Here is a 20,505-nt window from a genome sequence, read left to right on the forward strand (position 1 = left end):
TGGTGTTACAACTTAAAATCAGTGCATGCATACATAAAAATTAATGTGAATTATCCCAGTGTAACCCCGAAAGCTTAATTCTGTAATGCTAACTGGACTACAATTTAACTGTTCTGATGAAAACTGTGTAATCATTGTGCTTCATTAGTATTCGGTTGAATCGGCATCCTTCCGAAGCTTGTACTTGAGTCTCTCTTAAAGAGTGAAGGCATTAGAACCGCAGGCCCACGTTGCTTGGAAGATTCGGTAGTGGAAGAGATGCGAATGGCATCCACAAGAAGACACAATAATATCGCTGCCATGGTAGCACTATATAGGAAGAATGTTGCGTGGAAACTCCCAGTCGCATCAGAAAGCCAACCTGACAAGGAATCAGACAAAACCAAAAAATGTCATTTCTTAAAGAAACCACATCCAATCATTCTATCATTCTTGTATCAACTTCGAGGGTCCTCGTACTTGTGGTAACTGCTAAGATATGAATGCACTCTAATTTGACTTCAGAGATGATTTTAAAGATGACATCGCATGAAACAGCTAGGTCTTTAATTACAGTCAAGACGTCATGTAATTCGTCTGGCTTTGGGTATACCGAGTATAAGTTGTCTATGTACATAATATACGTCCCTTGGAACCATTGAACCGTGGATTTCAACGCCGTGACGAGTTGCTGAACATTATCAAAGTCTCATGAAAGTGCATTGAAATGACTTACCTGATACAGTATCTCCAATGGCAGCTGCTACTCCACTCAGAAACGTTTGCCAGCCCAACACACTGACAAATTTGTCGTCACCAAAAGGTAGACACCTCGTCATGACAAATATCCCCTCAATGGCGCAACCCATTCCGGATCCCACGACAAAGGTAGTGAGAATCTGACCCACGAATGGAGACACGAAGGGTTCCAGGGCGAGTCCTACTGCAGTTACGCTCACAGCTATTCCTTCAGCGCTACGGACCGATATCCACTTCACATGCAAAGCCAGAGCACACAGAACCAGTCCAACCAGGTTCCCAACCCCCCAAGCTGTAGTCAGGAATGATGCCTCCCTGGTGCTCAGACCAAGCGCCAGACCATTAGGTACTATGTAGACAACCACACCACCGTAGCCAATATTGTACAACATTCTCATAGTTGCTACAATAATGAATTCAGCACTCACGAAGACCTCGAGACACAGTACAGAGAAAACTGAATTCCAGAGGTTGGATATCTTGGACTTATTCGGTTTGACCTCCTCCGAGGATTTACCAGGAGAGTTGATACCATCAATTGTGAGTTGCTCCTCGTGATCGGGTACCGCTTGGTATGAGATCGGCGGCCTTCGTATCAACATTCCTCCTACAACAAGATGAAAACCAACGCCACCGAGGAGGAGCATTGCTCCTCGCCATCCATACGTATCCACGAGAACTTGGGTTATTGGACCGAGCAGCATCATACCGACTGGCGATCCGGTAAGCACGATAAAAACTGCGAAAGGATACTTCTCCCGGAAGTAAAAAGCAAGTTTGGCATGGGTGATCTCCACCGCAAACGTGACCCCTATTCCTGTTAAGTAGAAGAAAGAAAATACAATAATAATTTGTAAGACACCTGAAATATATAGGGCCTACACACCTTATGAAAAAAATTGCTGGATGGAATTCCAAGGTTCTAAAACCTTCCCCGACAATCTTGCCCAGAGATGAATCATTCTGCATGTTGACACTTCACTGCTGTTGAGATGCCTACTGCGACGAATGCACACTCATCTTATCTGTCTTTTTGAACTTCTTATTGATACGTGATAGTTCTATTGATATTATAGGCCTGAGACCTAATGACGTCACGCTTTCTTTACATGTGCGCTTTCCTATGTGGTAGACGGTCCCTACTTCGTCTGGCATCCCGACTTCGCTCCCATAGGAAAGCGCATATGAAACAAAGCCATTACGTCATTAGGTCTCAGGTCTACTGCTTGAAGTATTTGTGCACCATTCTTACCAGCGATAACAACAAGGGCAAGAGCCAAGATGGCGACACTGTGCGTTAAAGCGGACACCACCAGACCAACTCCGTAGAGTGTACCGCCAACAATAATCAAGAAGCGACCGCTAAGTTTGCGTGCCAGAGCAGCGGCAAGGGGTGCTGAAGGGAAACAAAAGGGGAACGTTATATTACTGAATAAATTTACATGTACTTTGTTTTATCTACTCGATCTTTGACAATAAGATAGAAAGTGTATGTCTACCAACCATATTACTGTAGAGAAAAAACTAACAGAAGTTTAATCCTTGTTAATCAGTATTCAATTACATGTATATTCTCTAACCTTCAACCACTAATCTCCTGGCATATATTAATACCCCACCATATGACAGAATTATGTAGAATACGCAAATGTGTGTGTTTCATCCTGAATGTTGCACTAATATCCGTTTCCAATAGTACTTATGTTGTGATAAATGCCTGTAGGCTGTAGAAATTCGGTGTTTTTTACCCCATCAATGCACGAAATGGAACACGCGTTTCTAAGCATGACCACACACAGTAAAGGCATCACACCTTCAAAAATTGATGTGACCAACAGTTTGTGAGATTTTGCCTAAATTTGTGCGATTTTAACCAAATATGTCTTGCTCAGTGCTTGCACAACATTATCTAAAATGCCCTGTCAGCTTTGGTGCTTTATACAAGAGCATGTATTGTGTTGTTAGGCCTATGATATGTTGTCAGTGTAAACAAAAATGCATCACAAAGACGACCTAAGGAATTAGACAGCATCTCACTTACTGCCATGTTATTACGACGTGTTTGCCCTCCTGAAACATGCACCAAAGTCTTTACAAAACTACTTTAAAAGAAGGAAATTATTAAAAATTGCCTTACATAGGATAAACTGTACTGCATAGTGTAGCGAGACTATGGAGCCGACGACCCACAACTCCGTACCGAAATCCTCCTTCATAGAAGTGATCAAAACTCCCAGAGCTTTCAGGTTGCCGAAAAAGACGAACTCTACCATGAAGCAGGCCAGAACGACCGCCCAGCCCCAACCTCCTTCTCGGTAACTCGGACTAACCGTCGCCATTATTTCCCACTCAGTGATGATACAGGAAGCTCACTCTGAACTGACTCCTCAAGGATGGGAACGGTCACTGGTGATGGTTTGGCAAGAACCTTCACCGATCTATGACCTGCCTCGTGTCGTTGTTCTCGTGTAGCCAAGCGCAACAGTTTGTCCAAAAATATTTCTGGCCTTGTCGGAGCGTACGTAATGCGAGTTTTCAACAGATTTATATCCACACATTTTCATTGGCACATGTCACTGTTTTCCTTTCGAGTGAAGATGTATACAGCCATATGGTTGCGAAGGCAAAGCGTTAGTCGTTGTCGAGGAAAACTAACAGAAGTTTAATCCTTGTTAATCAGTATTCAATTACATGTATATTCTCTTACCTTCAACGACTAATCTGCTGGCATATATTAATACCCCACCATATGACAAAATTATGTAGAATACGCAAATGTGTGTGTGTTTCATATCTGACAATTGTGTTTGGTACTCTCAATCTTTTGCGTGCCTTACACTGCGTTTCGCCGTAGAGAAGTATCAATCAATACAGCAAGTTCCAATTAGAAATGTTGGTCAAAAGTTATATTACCACTATAAAGTACTTCAGATGTATGTGTGTTTAATAGCTCCATGGTACAAGCATTGCATTTTCTTTGTGGTGCTCTGAACAAAAAGGTCCACATTGACCAGGTAGCAGAGACCTTGTGCTGTGCTGCATGATGTTAAACACGTACGCTTATAACTGGCTGGGTGCCATGGTCGCAGATAATGGCCCTCGTCCATGCCGGGGGCCATTATCCGCGTCAAGGCACCAAGCCAGTTTTAAACGTACTTGTTTAAAACCGGCCAAGCACCTATTCATTCCATTAGTATAGTTTTTTTTATAGTACATGTACATTTAATATAGTACGTTAAATATTTATGTTTTTTGAACATCTTAAAATAATGTTCGTACATATATTTTCCAAAAGGCTCAAGTTTAATTCTGTTACGCTAACTGCACTATACAATTGAACCTTTGTCATTAAAACTGTGTAATCATTGTGCTGAATTAGTATTCAGTTGAATCGGCATCCTTTGGAAGATTATACTTGAGTCTCTCTTAAAGAGTGAAGGCATTAGAACCGCAAGCCCACGTTGCTTGGAAGATTCGGTAGTGGAAGTGATGCGAATGGCATCCACAAGAAGACACAATAATATCGCTGCCATGGTAGCACTATATAAGAAGAATGTTGCGTGGAAACTCCCAGTCGCTTCAGAAAGCCAACCTGACAAGGAATCAGACAAACCGAAAATGTCATTTCTTAAAAAAACCACATCCAATCTTTCAATCATTCTTGTATTAATTCGAGGGTCCTCGTGCTTGTGGTAACTGCTAAGATATGAATGCACTCTAATTTGACTTCAGAGATGAATTTAACTATGACAGCTCACTCGGAAACAGCTTGGTCTTTATTGATAGTCAAGACGTCCTGTAAGTCGTATGGCTTTGGGCATACCGAGTATAGTTGTCTATATACAGAATGTAAGTCCCATGGAACCTTTATACCGTTGATTTCAACGTTGTGACGAGTAACTGAACATATATCAAAGTCTCATAAAGGGGAATTCATTGCATCGATGGATTATACTGAAAGGATTTAAATGACTTACCTGATACAGTATCTCCAATGGAAGCAGATACTCCACCCAGAAATGTTTGCCATCCCAACACACTGACAAATTTGTCGTCACCGAAAGGTAGACACCTCGTCATGACAAGTATCCCCTCGATGGCAGATCCCATTCCAGCTCCCACGACGAAGGTAGTGAGAATCTGACCCACGAATGGAGAGACGAAGGGTTCCAGGGCGAATCCTACTGCAGTTACGCTCACAGCTATTCCTTCAGCGCTACGGACCGAAATCCACTTCACATGCAAAGCCAGAGCACACAGAACCAGTCCAGCCAGGTTCCCAACCCCCCAAGCTGTAGTCAGGAATGATGCCTCCCTGGTGCTTAGACCAAGCGCCAGACCATTAGGCACCATGTATACAACCATACCACCGTATCCAATACTATACAGCATTCTCATAGTTGCTACAATAATGAATTCAGCACTCACGAAAACCTCGAGACACAGTACAGAGAAAACTGAATTCCAGAGGTTGGATATCTTGGACTTATTCGGTTTGACTTCCTCCTTGGATTTACCAGGAGAGTTGATACTATCAATTGTGAGTTGCTCCTCGTGATCGGGTACCGCTTGGTATGAAATCGGCGGCCTTCGTATCAACATTCCTCCTACAACAAGATGGAAACCAACGCCACCGAGGAGAAGCATTGCTCCTCGCCATCCGTACGTATCTACGAGAACTTGGGTTATTGGACCGTATAGCATAATACCGACTGGAGATCCGGTAAGCGCGATGAAAATTGCTAAAGGATACTTCTCCCGGAAGTAAAAAGCAAGTTCGGCATGGGTGATCTCCATCACAAACGTGACCCCTATTCCTGTTAAGTAGAAGAAAGAAAATACAATAATAAATTGTAAGATACCATATATGGCCTCACTACCTTATAAAAAGGGGGCTGGATGGAATTCGAAGCTTCGAAATCCCTCCCCTGAAAACAATCTTGCCCAGAGTGGATTAGTCTGCATTTTGACACTACACTACTGTCGAAATGCCTACTGGGACGAACGCACTCTCATCTTTTCTGTCTTTTTGAACTGCTTACTAATACGTGATTGTTCTTTTGATTTTCTTTGTTTTTAAATGTTTTAAATATTTTTTACCACTCTTACCAGCGATAACAACAAGGGCAAGAGCCAAGATGGCGACACTGTGCGTTAAAGCAGACACCACCAGACCAACTCCGTAGAATGTACCGCCAACAAGAATCAAGATGCGACCGCTAAAATGGCGTGCCAGAGCAGCGGCAAGGGGTGCTGAATGCAAAACAGAGAAACAAAAGGGGAATAGACTGCAGAATATTAATGAATGAGATTACATGTACTTTGTTTTATCTATTCTTTGACAATACGATAAAAAGTATATTGTTATACTTTTGTCTTGAATACTGTATTTTCATTGGCCTAGAACGATCACGTGTTAAGTTCATAAAAAAAGTCTAGCACACTACCTGTGGGATATCACGTACGTGATATCCCATAGGGAGTGTGCTAAGTGGACGTACAGTGTGAAACGCTTCTATCGTTGGTACCCACGCTATTTTCACCACGTTTTCACACATGAGTGGGAGCAGTGAACAAGCAGACGATCAGCTGTTTCGAGCACGAGACATGCATGTGAGTTGGCGTTCGATTGTCATGTTTGTTGCGTTTACTGCTGTTTTTTTTTGGTGGTGTTTTTTTTTTCACATCAAAATCCAAAGAATCAAAGACAGAGGAATTGTTGACTGCTGTGATGTGGGATATGACGTTTTGAACACCCTCGGGGCGCATAGCACCCTCGCGCTCCTCGATCGGGAGTTCAAAACGACATATCCCAAATCGCAGCAGTCAACAATATTATTGTTAAATATCTACCAACGATATCACTGCAGACAAAGCAAACAAATTAAACAAACGTTCAATCCTTGTAAATGTATATGAGTTTCTCTAATCTTCAACCACTAACCTGGTGGCATATTAATAGCCATTATGACAGAATTATGTAGACTACTCAAATGTGTGTTTCATATCTGACAGTATTTTTTTTTGGTATTCTCAATCTGATCCCGTGCCTTATTATTATATTATTGAAACGTGCACCAAAGTCTTAACAAAACTAAGAAGGAAATAATTGAAAATTGCCTTACATAGGATAAACTGTACTGCATAGTGTAGCGAGGCTATGGAGCCGACGACCCACAATTTCGTACCGAAATCCTCCTTCATAGAAGTGATCAGAACTCCAAGAGCTTTCAGGATGCCGAAAAAGACGAACTGTAGCATGAAGAAGGCCAGAACGACCGCCCAGCCCCAGCCTCCTTCTCGGTAACTCGGACTAACCGTCGTCATTATTTCCCACTCAAAGATGATACAGGAAGCTCACTCTAAACTGACTCCTCAAGGATGGAAACGGTCACTGGTGATGGTTTGGCAAGAACCTTCACCGATCTATGGCCTGCCTCGTGTCGCTGTTCTCGTGTAGCCGTGCGGAACAGTTTGTCCAAAATTATTCTGCTCTTGTCCGAGCGTATAATAACTGCGTTTCCATGATCTCATTTAAGCCCGTTTTGTGGAAGTATTTTGTTTAGCCCTAAACACACAGACCTTACAACACACTGCCGGACGCAAAACGGACTAAAATGCGATAACGGAAACGCGGCTTAATACTCGGGTTAACACGGGTGATTCCTGAGCGACAATTCTTCCCGAGCGCCTGGACGTCAAGAGTAAATCCTCGGGGAACCTTGGGCATGCTTGCTTATGTGCCAGACACGACGTCGGTTATTCTGCACTTATATTCCGCAGGATATTCGTGATGGCGAATACGTTTCAGTGACAGTTATGCCTATACACGCCTACACACGATCGAAAGGACAAGAGTGACACGCTCCAACGAAAACTATATGAAATCTGTTGAAAACTCGCCATTTTCATGTAGAACAATCGGAGAATTGTTATGGTACATGTATTCATAGTTGATACTTTTAGAAGTGAATAACGTTGGACTTATTGTCAGTTTAAAAGTACGGTCTATCATTGATAAACCTGGTATTGATGGTCATCATAAGCCTGACCATCGGGCTGTAGGTCATGGAGAAAGGGTATTACATGCATGGGGATATATCCTTCTGTTTCGTTGTGTAAACTTGTTTTTGTCGATTTTGTAGAACTACCGTGGCGATTGTCAGATAAATTCAGATTATAAATTAATTCACAAGATTGCATTAATGCATAAAACACCGATTTAATGTTTAAACATGTATTCAAACATTCCCTACGTATTGAGGCAAACTAAGTAAAACGTATAAGGGGATACCAGCATTCTTGTCGGGGAATAGGTTGTATTATCTCTGTAACTCTTCAGGACTCGTATCCTTAAACACCACTTATTGGCAATCGAGGAGAGTCGGGTTGGCGCCGGTTACTCTCCTCGCCTTCCACCGCTATGGCCCAGGTTTTGATTCCTGTCCGGGCCACGTGGATTAGGTTTTCAGTCCCTACCTGATCCCATTGGATTTACTCAGAATATTCTTCTAGGGTTTTCCTCCCACCTCTAAAACTGTAATTTCTTCTAATTGTCTCCTCTCTACAGGTTTCTTCAGGTTTCTTCAGGCCTGCGAGCTATAAAAGGCACTTTTTAGGAAACCTTGTTTTTATAACCAGAAGAAATTAGCTAAAATATAAAAAATAGGGTTACATGTAATATGTTTACAGCCCGTAATGAAAGTATGTTGTTTCTTATTGTCTATTTTTGTTTTGATTAGGGAATAACAGTGCGAGGACCCAGTCTTCACTGCGTCACGGAGATAATGGCCGGGTTGAGGGATGGTCGCTGTTAATGGACCAAGCCGGATATGACCGTGGTGTGAGAGACGTGTTTACAGAAATTAAATCGCAGATTCAAGCTTTCGTCGTACGCGTAAATATCCTCAGTTCAATCGTAAGTGCTCTCATCGAATTATTTTGTACCCCTTTTTTTCTGGTTTTAAACACTTTTTCTCCGGTGCCATGACATTGTGTTTGCTCCAATGAAATCTGGCCCCTTGTATCCTTTAATTGGTTAAACCCTCACACGTGACCAATCACTCTCCTAATTATCTTCACTTGGGCATTCGGCTGTAATTTCAGAGAGTTCTAATTCCACACTACATTAGTATTATTATTATTTTTTATTATTATTATTATTCCTACAAATGTACTATTAGGGAGACACGTTAACGTAGAAATTTCGATAGTAGGGAGACACGGGCTTAATAGGGAGACACCTAGGTGTCTCCCTATTGGCGCAGCCCCCCCCCCCCCACCCCCCCCCCCCCCCTGTAAAGGAAAAAATTTGCTGTCAAAATTAGGTTGTATTTGTTGCTCGTGGTCTAATTAGTAAAAATACCGAAATTCGTGGAAAAAGGTCAAGGAAATATTAGGTTAGGGCACATTTAAATCGGAAAATTTTCGTTTATTTTATTTATTCATGCAGCCAACGAAAAAGAATACAAATATTTAATAGACATAGACTACAATACATCCATCGTAACCAAGAGAAAACAAAGGGAGTAAAAAAGCTAATCACCAAGATCGGCATGGGGAAACAAAAGCAAGTACGCGCCACGCGAGCGCCAATCCCCATATAGGGAGATGTTTAGTACTACTCGCGCGATCCGAGGCACGTACCATAAACATAAACCATCAATCATAAACAAAGTCAAATTGATAAATTTTGACTTGTTTTGGTGTTTATTAATGGAAATATATATGTGCTGGGCTGGTATTACACGAGTACGCTTATAATCGGCAGGGGCCCGGTCGCAGGTAATTGCCTTCGCCTTTTGTTAGGGTCATTATCCGCGTCCAAGCCCCAAGGCGGTTTATACGTACTTGTTTAAAACCGGCCAAGTATTTATTTATTCCCTTTGTAAAGCTTACTGTTAATATTTGTTGAACATCTTAAACGCTAACTAGAATACTTTATGATTAAAACTGTGTAATCATTGTGCTTAATTAGTATTCGGTTGAATCGGCACCCTTTCGAAGCTTGTACTGGAGTCCTTCTTAAAGAGTGAAGGCATTAGTACCGCAAGCCCACGTTGCTTGGAAGATCCGGTAGTGGAATAGATGCGAATGGCATCCACAAGAAGACACAATACTATCGCTGCCATGGTAGCACTATATAGGAAGAATGTTGCGTGGAAACTCCCAGTCGCATCAGAAAGCCAACCTGACAAGGAATCAGACAAAACCAAAAATGCCATTTCTTAAAGAAACCACACCCAATCATTCTATCATTCTTGTATTAATTCGAGGGTCCTCGTACTTGTGGTAACTGCTAAGATATGAATGCACTCTAATTTGACTTCAGAGATGATTTTAAAGATGACATCGCATGAAACAGCTAGGTCTTTAATTACAGTCAAGACGTCATGTAATTCGTCTGGCTTTGGGTATACCGAGTATAACTATAAGTTGTCTATGTACATAATATACGTCCCTTGGAACCATTGAACCGTGGATTTCAACGCCGTGACGAGTTGTTGAACATTATCAAAGTCTCCCGAAAGTGCATTGAAATGACTTACCTGATACAGTATCTCCAATAGCAGCTGCTACTCCACTCAGAAATGTTTGCCATCCCAACACACTGACAAATTTGTCGTCACCAAAAGGTAGACACCTCGTCATGACAAATATCCCCTCGATTGCGCAACCCAATCCAGCCCCCACGACGAAAGCAGTGAGAATCTGACCAACGAACGGAGAGACGAAGGGTTCCAGGGCGAATCCTACTGCAATTACGCTCACAGCTATCCCTTCAGCGCTACGGACCGAAACCAACTTAACATGCATAGCCGAAGCCAACAGAACGAGTCCAGCCAGGTTCCCAACCCCCCAAGCTGTAGTCAGGAATGATGCCTCTTTGGCACTCAGACCAAGCGCCAGACCATTAGGCACTATGTAGACAACCACACCACCGTATCCAATACTGTACAACATTCTTATGGTTGCTAGAATCATGAATTCAGCACTCACGAAGACCTCGAGACCCAGTGCAGAGAAAACTGAAGTCCAGAGGTTGGATATCTTGGACTTATTCGGTTTGACTTCCTTCTTGGATTGACCAGGAGAGTTGATACCATCAATTGTAAGTTGCTCCTCGTGATCGGGCACCGCTTGGTATGAGTTCGGCGGCCTTCGTATCAACATTCCTGCTACAACAAGATGAAAACTAACGCCACCAAGAAGAAGCATTGCTCCTCGCCATCCATACGTATCCACGAGAACCTGGGTTATTGGACCGAGCAGCATCATACCGACAGGGGTCCCGGTAAATGTGAGGAAAGCTGCTAAAGGATACTTCTCCCGGAAGTAATAAGCAAGTTCGGCATGGGTGATCTCCAACACAGACGCTACCCCTGTTCCTGTTGCGTAGAAGAACGAAAATAGAAATATGTTTTAAGATACCTGAACTTCCATATGAAGGGAAATTATAGGGCCTCAATACCCTCTAAAAGCTGCTGGATGGAATCCGAAGCTTTGAAATCCCTCCCCGAAAAAATTGGCCTGAGATAGATATTTCTGTTGAAACTGAGATGCCTACTGCAACGAACCTACTCTTCATCGTTTCTGCTGTCGGACTTCTTATTCTTACGTGATAGTTCTATTGACATTCGTTTTTAGAACTGTTTTGAGTATATTCGCACCACTCTTACCAGCGATAACAACAAAGGCGAGAGCCAAGATGGCAATACTGTGCGTTAAAGCAGACACCACCAGACCAACTCCGTAGAGTGCACTGCCAACAAGAACCAAGGCGCGAACACCAAATTTGGGTGCCAGAGCAGCTGCAAGGGGACCTGAGTGTACAGGAGAACAAAAAGGGAACCTTATATTAATTGCCTATTTGCCTCAGAAAGTGAAGGGACGCCATGGCTGCACGAAGGCCTAGGTCTTGGCCGATCATTACTAACACTAGCCCCATTTTAAAGAATAAGTTAAGACAGGATTAAGGTGCCAACCTGTTCGACAACGTGGTAACAATGGTATCAAGTCACACGGTTAACGGCATTTGTTTAATGAAGTCAGTATTCAATAAATATTACGCGCATTTCTCTAATCTTCAACACTTCTGACAAATCTTCTGACACACTGGCATCGGCCTACTAACCGTACCACAGAAGTTTGTAAAGAATGAATATGCGATCGATATCAATTATCAAAGTGGGGCATCATTATTATCCTTAGTGGTGTCAATCTGTGCCGGCGATTTTGGGGATGCGGGATTATCAAAATCCAAATTGCCCGGCCGTGGAAATTTGGAAAGCGTGGGAGGGTTGGGGGAGGAGGGTGTCACGGACACCACGTTACACTAGGGGCGCTCTTCCGGATATAGATGAATATCAAAATATGTATACTCGCGCTTACACCAAAACGGCGTATTTTAAAACCCTTTGTTCATTGTTTCTCCACTTTTTCAGTTCCACTGAATACATTTTGGTTGTTGGGATGTTCGACAAAATACAGTGCCCCAAATTCGCGCTGCCCAGTATTCGCAATTCGCATATCTGCCCAAAATCTTTCTCGGCTCGTATCTTTTTGCACGCACCGCAAACCGACGTCAAATCACCGTCAATTGACCGATCGTTACATCGCCTTTCTTCCCAATGCAGTTATGTGGAAATCAAAAGCTTTTCGGAGATGTAATTAAAAGAAATCAAAGAGAGAGTGAAATTTTGCCGTACTGACTAGATACAAAACATAACATTATTGAATGGCCCAAAACTAATAAAGACATCGCTACGAGTTTCCGATCAGTATCGCCGTCCGCCCCAAAACGTGAAAGACAACTACGGTCGACTTTCAATAAACAACAGAGGGCGTAATCAGAATTAAGGAGCACGAAAAACGACTTGCGCCTTACATCGCGTTATTATTTTACGATCTCTTTCGCCGAAATGCAGATTTCAGTACCGAGTTGTTTGTTGGAATGAATATGCTTTAAAATATATTTCTTTCGTAATAAGAACTAATCGTAATATTTAAGGTACCCAACAATTTCATGCAATATGCATTAGGCCGATAACTATTTTTAGTTAATTGAAATGAGGTGTATGTGGTCATGTGTCGCGGCAGTACGATCGTCCACGGTATGATCAAAACCGCGTATAATTAATTGATTGATATCGCAGGTGTATTAGAATCAGCAACAAATGCCAGAAAACATTGTTACAGAAAGGTGATTTTGTTATTTTTTGCTGGAGGGGTCATTTCAAATGCATTTTATTCCGTGTACTTTAAAAAAATACAGCCACGTCACACTAAAGTTATATTGCATTTACTTCTGTTTTTTGAGAATCTGTATAAATTTGTAAAAATGTTATGTAATCAGCTTGGTTGATTTTCAGCAAAAAATAATCTTCGAACTCTTTCCAGGCATTGGTTAACTTCGTAGATTTTCGACAAAAATACATTAAAAGATATGAAAACTTGTTTGTACAACGTAATACAAAATGCGTTGTCAATCAATTTCAGCTTTGAATGGGCGCGTTCGCCTCGGGTGCTATATGCGCCCCTCGGATGTTATATCATATCCCACATCAAAGTAGTCAACAATTGTTAAATATAAAATGAAGAAGAATTACACCTCTCAATTGATGCCATGCCATTACGTTTTGTCTGACCCCAATTAAAATGCTCTTTAAACAACATTACTTTCAACAGAATGAAATTACAAAAAGTTGACTTACACATGATAGACTGTACTGCATAATGTAGCGAGACTATGGAGCCGACGACCCACAACTCCGTACCGAAATCCTCCTTCATATAAGTGATCAGAACACCTATAGCTTTCAGGCTGCCGCAAATGATGAACTCAGTCATGAAGCAGGCCAGAACGACCGCCCAGCCCCAGCCTCCTTCCCGGTAACTCGGACTAACCGTCGCCATTATTTCCCACTTAGTGATAATACGACGATTATTCCCAAGCGCACGAACGTCAAGTGTACCCTTTGGTAGGTTTATGCGCCAGACACGACTTTAGTTAGGTTAATTTCCTATGCTCGAAAGTGACAAGCTGCTAGACACGATCGAACGCACCCATTCTAAGTCCGGAATACTTGTTTCATTTGTTGAAAGCTACCCATTGTCATGTTCATAGCAAGCAGGGTATTGAAATGAATAACCTCATGAAAACACATAGCTAGAGTTTTCACTGGCCTCACCATCGGGCTGCTGTAGATCATGGAAAAAGGGAGTAAAACGTCCCGGGGTCACGGTATATCCTTCTATTTCGTTTTGTAACTTACATGGGCGTTGTGAGGGGGAAGGGAGAGGGCAGGGGCTACCCATTCCCCCGGAAAAGCCACCCCAAAAAGGGGGAAAGAGGTGCGAAGTCATATGGGTTGGTGAGGAATGTCCCTGTCCCCTCGAAAAATGATAAATCGAGAATATGCTAGAAAAATACAGGGATTTCGGGAGGAAAACGGCTACATCCGCCACTGGTGATTGTCCAAAAAATATCGGATATAAATTAATTCATATATGCATGAAAACACCGATATTAATGCTAACACATGTGTGTTAGCATGTGCACATGTAATTCAATTGTTCTCCAGATATTGAGCCAAACTTACTATAAGAGGTATATTACCAGGATCATTGTTCGGGATCGGGAGTATACATTGTATTATCTTTGTATTTCACTTCAGGACTCTTAATTTCCTAAAACAACACATTTGCACCTGAGTTGAATAGGGTTATTATGGCTATACAGTCCGTAATGTCCGTTGTTTCATATTGTCTCATTTCATTTGGTAACTTCACATTACCCAGGTCTTTGGTTTTAGTGACTATCCATCTGAATTAATTACGGACTGGTACAAAAGTAAGAGCTCTCTTCGTCGAGGGGGTTAACAAAGGTCTAATATTTACCCCCTTTTTTCCTGCCTGGTCATTTTACAAAATAAGACGACTTTCTGATTAATATCAAGCCTGTTCCGGTTTAACATGACTTACCGCTTACTGAATAAATTCAAGATCAAAGAAATATTTGAGATCCGTGTAAGAAACAAAAATACCCTTAAATGGAAAAAAATAGTAAAATATCAAGTTCTAATAGGTGGTAGCTTAGTCTTTTTAATAGTAGATAACATATTTGTGTTGGTGTTACAACTTAAGAATAGTGCATGCATACATAAAAAATTAATGTGAATTATCCCACTGTAACCCCGAAAGCTTAATTATGTAATGCTAACTGGACTACAATTTAACTGTTCTGATTAAAACTGTGTAATCATTGTGCTAAATTAGTATTCGGTTGAATCGGCATCCTTTCGAAGCTTGTACTTGAGTCTCTCTGAAAGAATGAAGGCATTAGAACCGCAAGCCCACGTTGCTTGGAAGATTCGGTAGTGGAAGTGATGCGAATGACATCCACAAGAAGACACAGTAATATCGCTGCCATGGTAGCACTATATAGGAAGAATGTTGCGTGGAAACTCCAAGTCGCATCAGAAAGCCAACCTGGCAAGGAATCAGACAAAACCAAAAAATGTCATTTCTTAAAGAAACCACATCCAATCATTCTATCATTCTTGTATCAATTCGAGGGTCCTCGTACTTGTGGTAACTGCTAAAATATGAATGCACTCGAATTTGACTTCAGAGATGATTTTAAAGATGACATCGCATGAAACAGCTTGGTCTTTAATTAGAGTCAAGACGTCATTTAATTCGTTTGGTTTTCGGTATATTAAGTCCCGTGGAACCATTGAACCGTTGATTTCAACGTTGTGGCGAGTAACTGAACATTTATCAAAGTCTCATAAAGGGGAATTCATTGCATCGATGGATTATACTGAAATGATTGAAATAACTTACCTGATACAATATCTCCAATGGCAGCTGCTACTTCACTCAGAAATGTTTGCCAGCCCAACACACTGACAAATTTGTCGTCACCAAAAGGTAGACACCTCGTCATGACAAGTATCCCCTCGATAACACAAACCCATACAGGCTCCTACGATCAACGCGAGCACAATCTGACCAACGAATGAAGCGACGAAGGGCTGCAAAATTAATCCCAGGACAGAAACAATCACAACAAGAACCTCAGCATTTTGAACCGAAAGCACCTTGATGTGCAAAGTCTAAGCAGAGAAAAGCATTCCAGCCAGGTCGCCAACCCCCCAAGCTGTAGTCAGAAATGCCGCCTCGCTGGTTGTCAGACCAAGCGCCAGACCATTAGGCACGACGTAGATGACCGATCCGCCGAATGCAATACTATACAGCATTCTTTTAGCGGCCAGAATCACGAAGTCAGCACTGAAGAATACCTCGAGACATAGTGCCGAGAAAACTGAATTCCAGAGTTTGGATACCACTGACTTAGTTGGTTTGGCTTCATCTGTAGATATACCAGGAGAGTTTTTACCATCAATTATGTGGTGCTCTTCGTGGTCGGGGACTTCTTGATACGAAGCTGTCGGCCTTCGTACCAACATTCCTCCTACAACAAGATTGAAACCAAACCCACCTAAAAGAAGCATTGCTCCTCGCCAACCGTACGTATCCACGAGAACTTGGGTTATTGGTCCGTACAGCATCATACCGACTGGAGTACCAGTAACCGCAATGAAGACTGCTAGGGCGTACTTCTCCTGGAAGTAGACAGCTACTTCGGCATGGATGAGATCCAATACACAGGCTATCCCTGTTCCTGTTAGAGTGTAGAAAGAAAAGATTCTTGTTAATTACATGGTATCGTTCCGTCTGCGATCCGGTTAAGGATTGGTATTTGTTCCCAAACGATAAGACGGTGCTTGTGTAGACTTACAAGCTGAGGAGATTGAAACGCTTTTTCCACAGCACGCCTCAAGGCAACTTCATCCCTTGATGCACCATCTGACACGGGGCTACTTTCATTACATTTTGAATAGGCCTATTTACGTTACATGCGTTCACGGATGTACTGGTTTTTCTCGACCTAAAGAGAGACCGACCAGTGCGTCGTTGGTCTGATGACCGATGACGGAGGGGTCAACTTAATTTTAACGCTCACGTATAGGGCTCTGCGTTCGACGCACTGGCTTGACGTCCCAGCGTAATGAAAAAGTAGGCAAATCAGACTATATACGGGAAAGGCGGCATCGTTGGGGCACGCACATAATTATAGCAACCAGGATTTTAGATACACTGAGGGCGTTGCCTATCATGTTAGGTCTCGAGTTATTCAGTGAGAATGAGATCATTCAATCACCAGGAGCGGGAGCCAGTCTAAAGTGGGGCTCAAACCGCGCTGGTTCCCGAGCACGTGTGCCTTGAGAAAGTAACGTAGCCTACCAGGAAAGTCGCTCAGTACTTTGGCACTGAGGGCGGGGTGTTGTAATCCGTATGAAATACATGTACTCTGCGGAGAACTTGTAAGATTTCCATTCTCCGTACCTGACTTAATATGTCGTCTTAATTTCTTTCAAACGTTGTACCAGTCTTAACAGAAACAACGGCCAGTGAAATAGCCAAGATGGCGACACTGTGCGTTAAAGCAGACACCACCAGACCAACTCCATAGAGTGCACCACCAACAAGAATCAAGAAGCGACCGCTAAGTTTGCGTGCCAGAGCAGCGGCAAGGGGTGCTGAAATGGGAAGAACATTTGGAGATCTAATTAATTATATTTGTATACAAGCGGCTGGCATCAAATACCGTCGGAGTGATTAACATCACCCCGACGCAAACATCCATGAAAGTTTCATTGCAGTACCCGCTGCTACATCAGACCAGCCAGTCGACCGCGGCGGGCTCGGTGGTCGAGTGGTGGGGCGTCTGCACTAGTGGGCATGAGGTCGATGGTTCGAGTCTCACCGAGTGATCTTGTTTCCACGGCTCGGGACAACGAGTATACATAATTTCTAGAATGCGTCGGTGAAAGGCAAACCCAATTGAGTTAAAAATTTATCACCCGTTCAAAATGAATAATTATGCAGGTAGTAAAAAGACAATGGAAGGCTATTACTATTTATTATTCTATTTTTCTGAAAATTGCATTGCAAAGATCCAAAGTTCTCCCACGGATAAATCGTACGAATTGTAAATTTGTCACACGTGTGAATCATATTTTTTGAACAATTTGTTTTAATTTCCCGATGAAAATGTCTAAATTTCATTAAAATGAGGCAGTTTTCTGCATAAGCCCTTTTGGCTTAAAAGATGTTGGTGATTATAGCGTTGATCGCGCGTAATAGGGCGTATAAGCGCCCATATAATAATGCGTCCATCTGCCAGGCACACGACGTGATTATAATAAATACATTTTTACTGTAGGCCTAGACTCAATATTATGGTTAATTCAGCGGTTTAAATTACTTGTTCTATACACTCTTGAACAATATTGCTGACAGCATGAAGCCTTACGTGTCCTGATCCACGAACACTATAGTGTCGTTTTTGTTTTTGTTGTATTAATTTTTGTTTTCAACGGTTTCTGTCGAATTTCAGATATATTGTCACGTAAATCACAGTCAATTATGAGACGCAATTTTAAATCAGTGCAAAATGTTTTTCTGGAGTTATCGTCTCCACAAAGAGTGCTCTATTAAATTTGTAATTCGAATTAAATTTTTCGCGATTAGTACACTTTATTTCCTGAAATCATATTTAATTTATTCTTGAATGGTTCCCATCGATTTTCAAACCATTTGTGTCCCATATCCCAAACAATTATTGAACGAAATGTCAATTCAGTGCACTGTGCTGTTTCTTGAGTTATCGTCTCCACAAAGTCCATCACTTGATGCCAACTTCATTCGGGCAGATCGAATTCACGTTGACAGAAGTCTTTGCGGTGTAGTGACCAGTATTTGTGTAGTGCGCCCTCTTCTGGAAGAAATTGATGTTGGTCAAATGCACGGGAGTGTCCTTCAGTTTTTGTTTTTGTTGTATTAATTTTGTTCTTCGACGGTTTCTGTCGAATTTTAAATTTATTGTTGGACCAATAATTATGGGACGTAATTCCAATTCATTGCAATATGTTTTTTCTTGATTTATTGTCTCCACAAAGAGTGCTTTATTTTTGTTCAAATAAAAGTGATTGAATTTTTCGCGATTAGTACACTGTATTTCTTTAAATCATATTAAATGTAATCTTCAAGGGTTCTCGTCGATTTTTACAAGTTTTGTGTCGTATATCCCGAACAATTATTGGACGAAATTTCAATTCAGTGCAACACCTTGATCCGGTCTTAAAGTTTTCTTGAAAATGGGCTGTAGGGGGTGTAGCGTAGAAATTTTCACATAGTTTACGACAATGTGTTAGTAACGGCCGAACGCAACTTTAAAGTATCTCGTCCGTCAGTGTCTTGGTAAAAAAAAAAAAAAAAAAAAAAAAAAAAAATCGGCAGCACAAGTTGTTCGACCCCTTGAAAACTGTTTTCGCGGGTTTCTTTTGTATCATTGGCCCACAGCGGGGAGGCTTGTTACGGGGAAAAATCATGAATGGCGCACGCTCAATTCGGGCGTTACGAAAAAGGCACTTGAATAGAAATCTTTGCATCACGTGCAATCAATGGGTCTTTTTAGCAGACGATTCACGGCCGAAACGCCTATTCGGAGGGATTGCTCCGGGGGGGGGGGGGGGGGCTGGGGCGGGGATTGGGAGCACACAGCCGGCCAGTGACGGGACCTCCTATTTATTTTCGGGGGAGTAATTTGAAACCTAAGATTGTTAACATATGTTGACGTCACCTTTCTTCAACTAATGGGTTTTCATTCCTTAAAAGTTAACTTATGCTTCTTCTGCGCATGCACTGACGAGCAGAGGTAGCTGAGCGATCCCTTAAAAATAACCCAAAACACTAGGACAGACAAGAGAGTACACATGTAGCATGCGCGCCGCGCCGGGTCGTACGTACACACAGTACATACAGTACGCCATCACTAGTCGATATGACCGCCGTACCGTATTGTACCGAACCGTGATGTTGTCGTCTTTACAATAGTTTCCACGTGTTGCGAGCATTTCACCGAATATTTTGGATGTAACTGGACAGCAAGTTCTGCTTCCAAATATGCAGCCTCGAATTATTGGAAGTATGTGGCTTCTGTTCATTGGAATTTTGACGGTTTTTCGAGGGAGAGTTTTCGTTGAAGCCGAGGGTAAGTGATTTTTGGTGCGTGGGCGGTGAGCTTTGTTTTGGTGCCGAGACATTCTCGTTTGGCCCCCGTAGCTAGCTAGCTGTTCTTTGCATAACTCGATGGCTGTACTTTGAAGGTTCAATTCATGCACCTGTCGCCCGTCCGATAGGTACAATTCGAAGCAGTATGTCGATTCGTATGCTTGATTTTTTATGTGGCCATTGTGGCTCTGTTGCCTTTTTTGGGAAAGATTCCCGTATCTGACCATCACTAATTTTCCCCCTCATCTCAGTGTCTTATCAGCCATCAGAAAGTGATATGTCCTAAGAAGTAAAATGTCAAATTTAGCAGGGAAAATATTTAAGTATTTACTGAGAAAACACTTACACATTTTCAGACCAGTCTCATGGGGTTTGTGCACAGGGTGACAAGTGATGGCCAGATATGGGAATATTTCCCCTTTTTTGTTCTTTTGCATGATGTATTAAAGTTGAGTTGGTCAATGATTAGATCAAATCTGACATTGAAAAAAACTATAGCCTTAGTTATAGGCCTAATATTTTTTTGTTTAAAAATTCTGGTAATCGTGTAGTTTAGGACACCTCTGATGTTTAAAAATTCCGTTCATAAATGAAAACCCTGCCCTCTTTTTACAAAATTAAGCT

At 42.0% G+C, this 20,505-nt stretch overlaps 5 protein-coding genes across 5 annotated transcripts in view; 1 reads left to right on the plus strand and 4 right to left on the minus strand.

Moving 5' to 3' along the window:
* Positions 1-21: 21 nt before the first annotated feature.
* LOC119722896 (monocarboxylate transporter 13-like) lies at positions 22-3,193 on the minus strand. Its single transcript, XM_038193294.1, has 4 exons — positions 2,876-3,193; positions 1,991-2,134; positions 716-1,555; positions 22-361 (listed from the first exon to the last, which is right to left on the minus strand). The coding sequence occupies exons 1-4, from the start codon at positions 3,075-3,077 to the stop codon at positions 132-134; spliced, it is 1,416 nt and encodes a 471-aa protein (XP_038049222.1). The 5' UTR covers positions 3,078-3,193; the 3' UTR covers positions 22-131.
* Positions 3,194-3,864: 671 nt separating this feature from the next.
* Positions 3,865-7,225, minus strand: LOC119722897 (monocarboxylate transporter 12-like). The gene is made up of 4 exons (XM_038193296.1): positions 6,864-7,225; positions 5,848-5,991; positions 4,716-5,555; positions 3,865-4,330 (listed from the first exon to the last, which is right to left on the minus strand). The coding sequence occupies exons 1-4, from the start codon at positions 7,063-7,065 to the stop codon at positions 4,101-4,103; spliced, it is 1,416 nt and encodes a 471-aa protein (XP_038049224.1). The 5' UTR covers positions 7,066-7,225; the 3' UTR covers positions 3,865-4,100.
* Positions 7,226-9,273: 2,048 nt separating this feature from the next.
* On the minus strand, positions 9,274-15,222 carry LOC119722898 (monocarboxylate transporter 11-like). Its single transcript, XM_038193297.1, has 4 exons — positions 13,452-15,222; positions 11,418-11,561; positions 10,287-11,126; positions 9,274-9,928 (listed from the first exon to the last, which is right to left on the minus strand). The coding sequence occupies exons 1-4, from the start codon at positions 13,651-13,653 to the stop codon at positions 9,708-9,710; spliced, it is 1,407 nt and encodes a 468-aa protein (XP_038049225.1). The 5' UTR covers positions 13,654-15,222; the 3' UTR covers positions 9,274-9,707.
* A 370-nt stretch (positions 15,223-15,592) lies between these two features.
* LOC119723232 (monocarboxylate transporter 12-like) lies at positions 15,593-19,640 on the minus strand. The gene is made up of 3 exons (XM_038193795.1): positions 19,631-19,640; positions 17,193-17,345; positions 15,593-16,426 (listed from the first exon to the last, which is right to left on the minus strand). The coding sequence occupies exons 1-3, from the start codon at positions 19,638-19,640 to the stop codon at positions 15,858-15,860; spliced, it is 732 nt and encodes a 243-aa protein (XP_038049723.1). The 3' UTR covers positions 15,593-15,857.
* LOC119722899 (prolow-density lipoprotein receptor-related protein 1-like) overlaps positions 19,377-20,505 on the plus strand; it is an 80,872-nt gene continuing 79,743 nt past the window's right edge. Inside the window, exon 1 of the mRNA XM_038193298.1 lies at positions 19,377-19,861. Coding sequence (XP_038049226.1) covers positions 19,774-19,861 — 88 coding nt within the window. The 5' untranslated portion in view covers positions 19,377-19,773. The remainder of the gene's footprint in view (positions 19,862-20,505) is intronic.

Source organism: Patiria miniata, unplaced genomic scaffold, assembly GCF_015706575.1.
Source record: "Patiria miniata isolate m_02_andy unplaced genomic scaffold, ASM1570657v1 HiC_scaffold_16, whole genome shotgun sequence".
NCBI classification, from domain to species: domain Eukaryota; kingdom Metazoa; phylum Echinodermata; class Asteroidea; order Valvatida; family Asterinidae; genus Patiria; species Patiria miniata.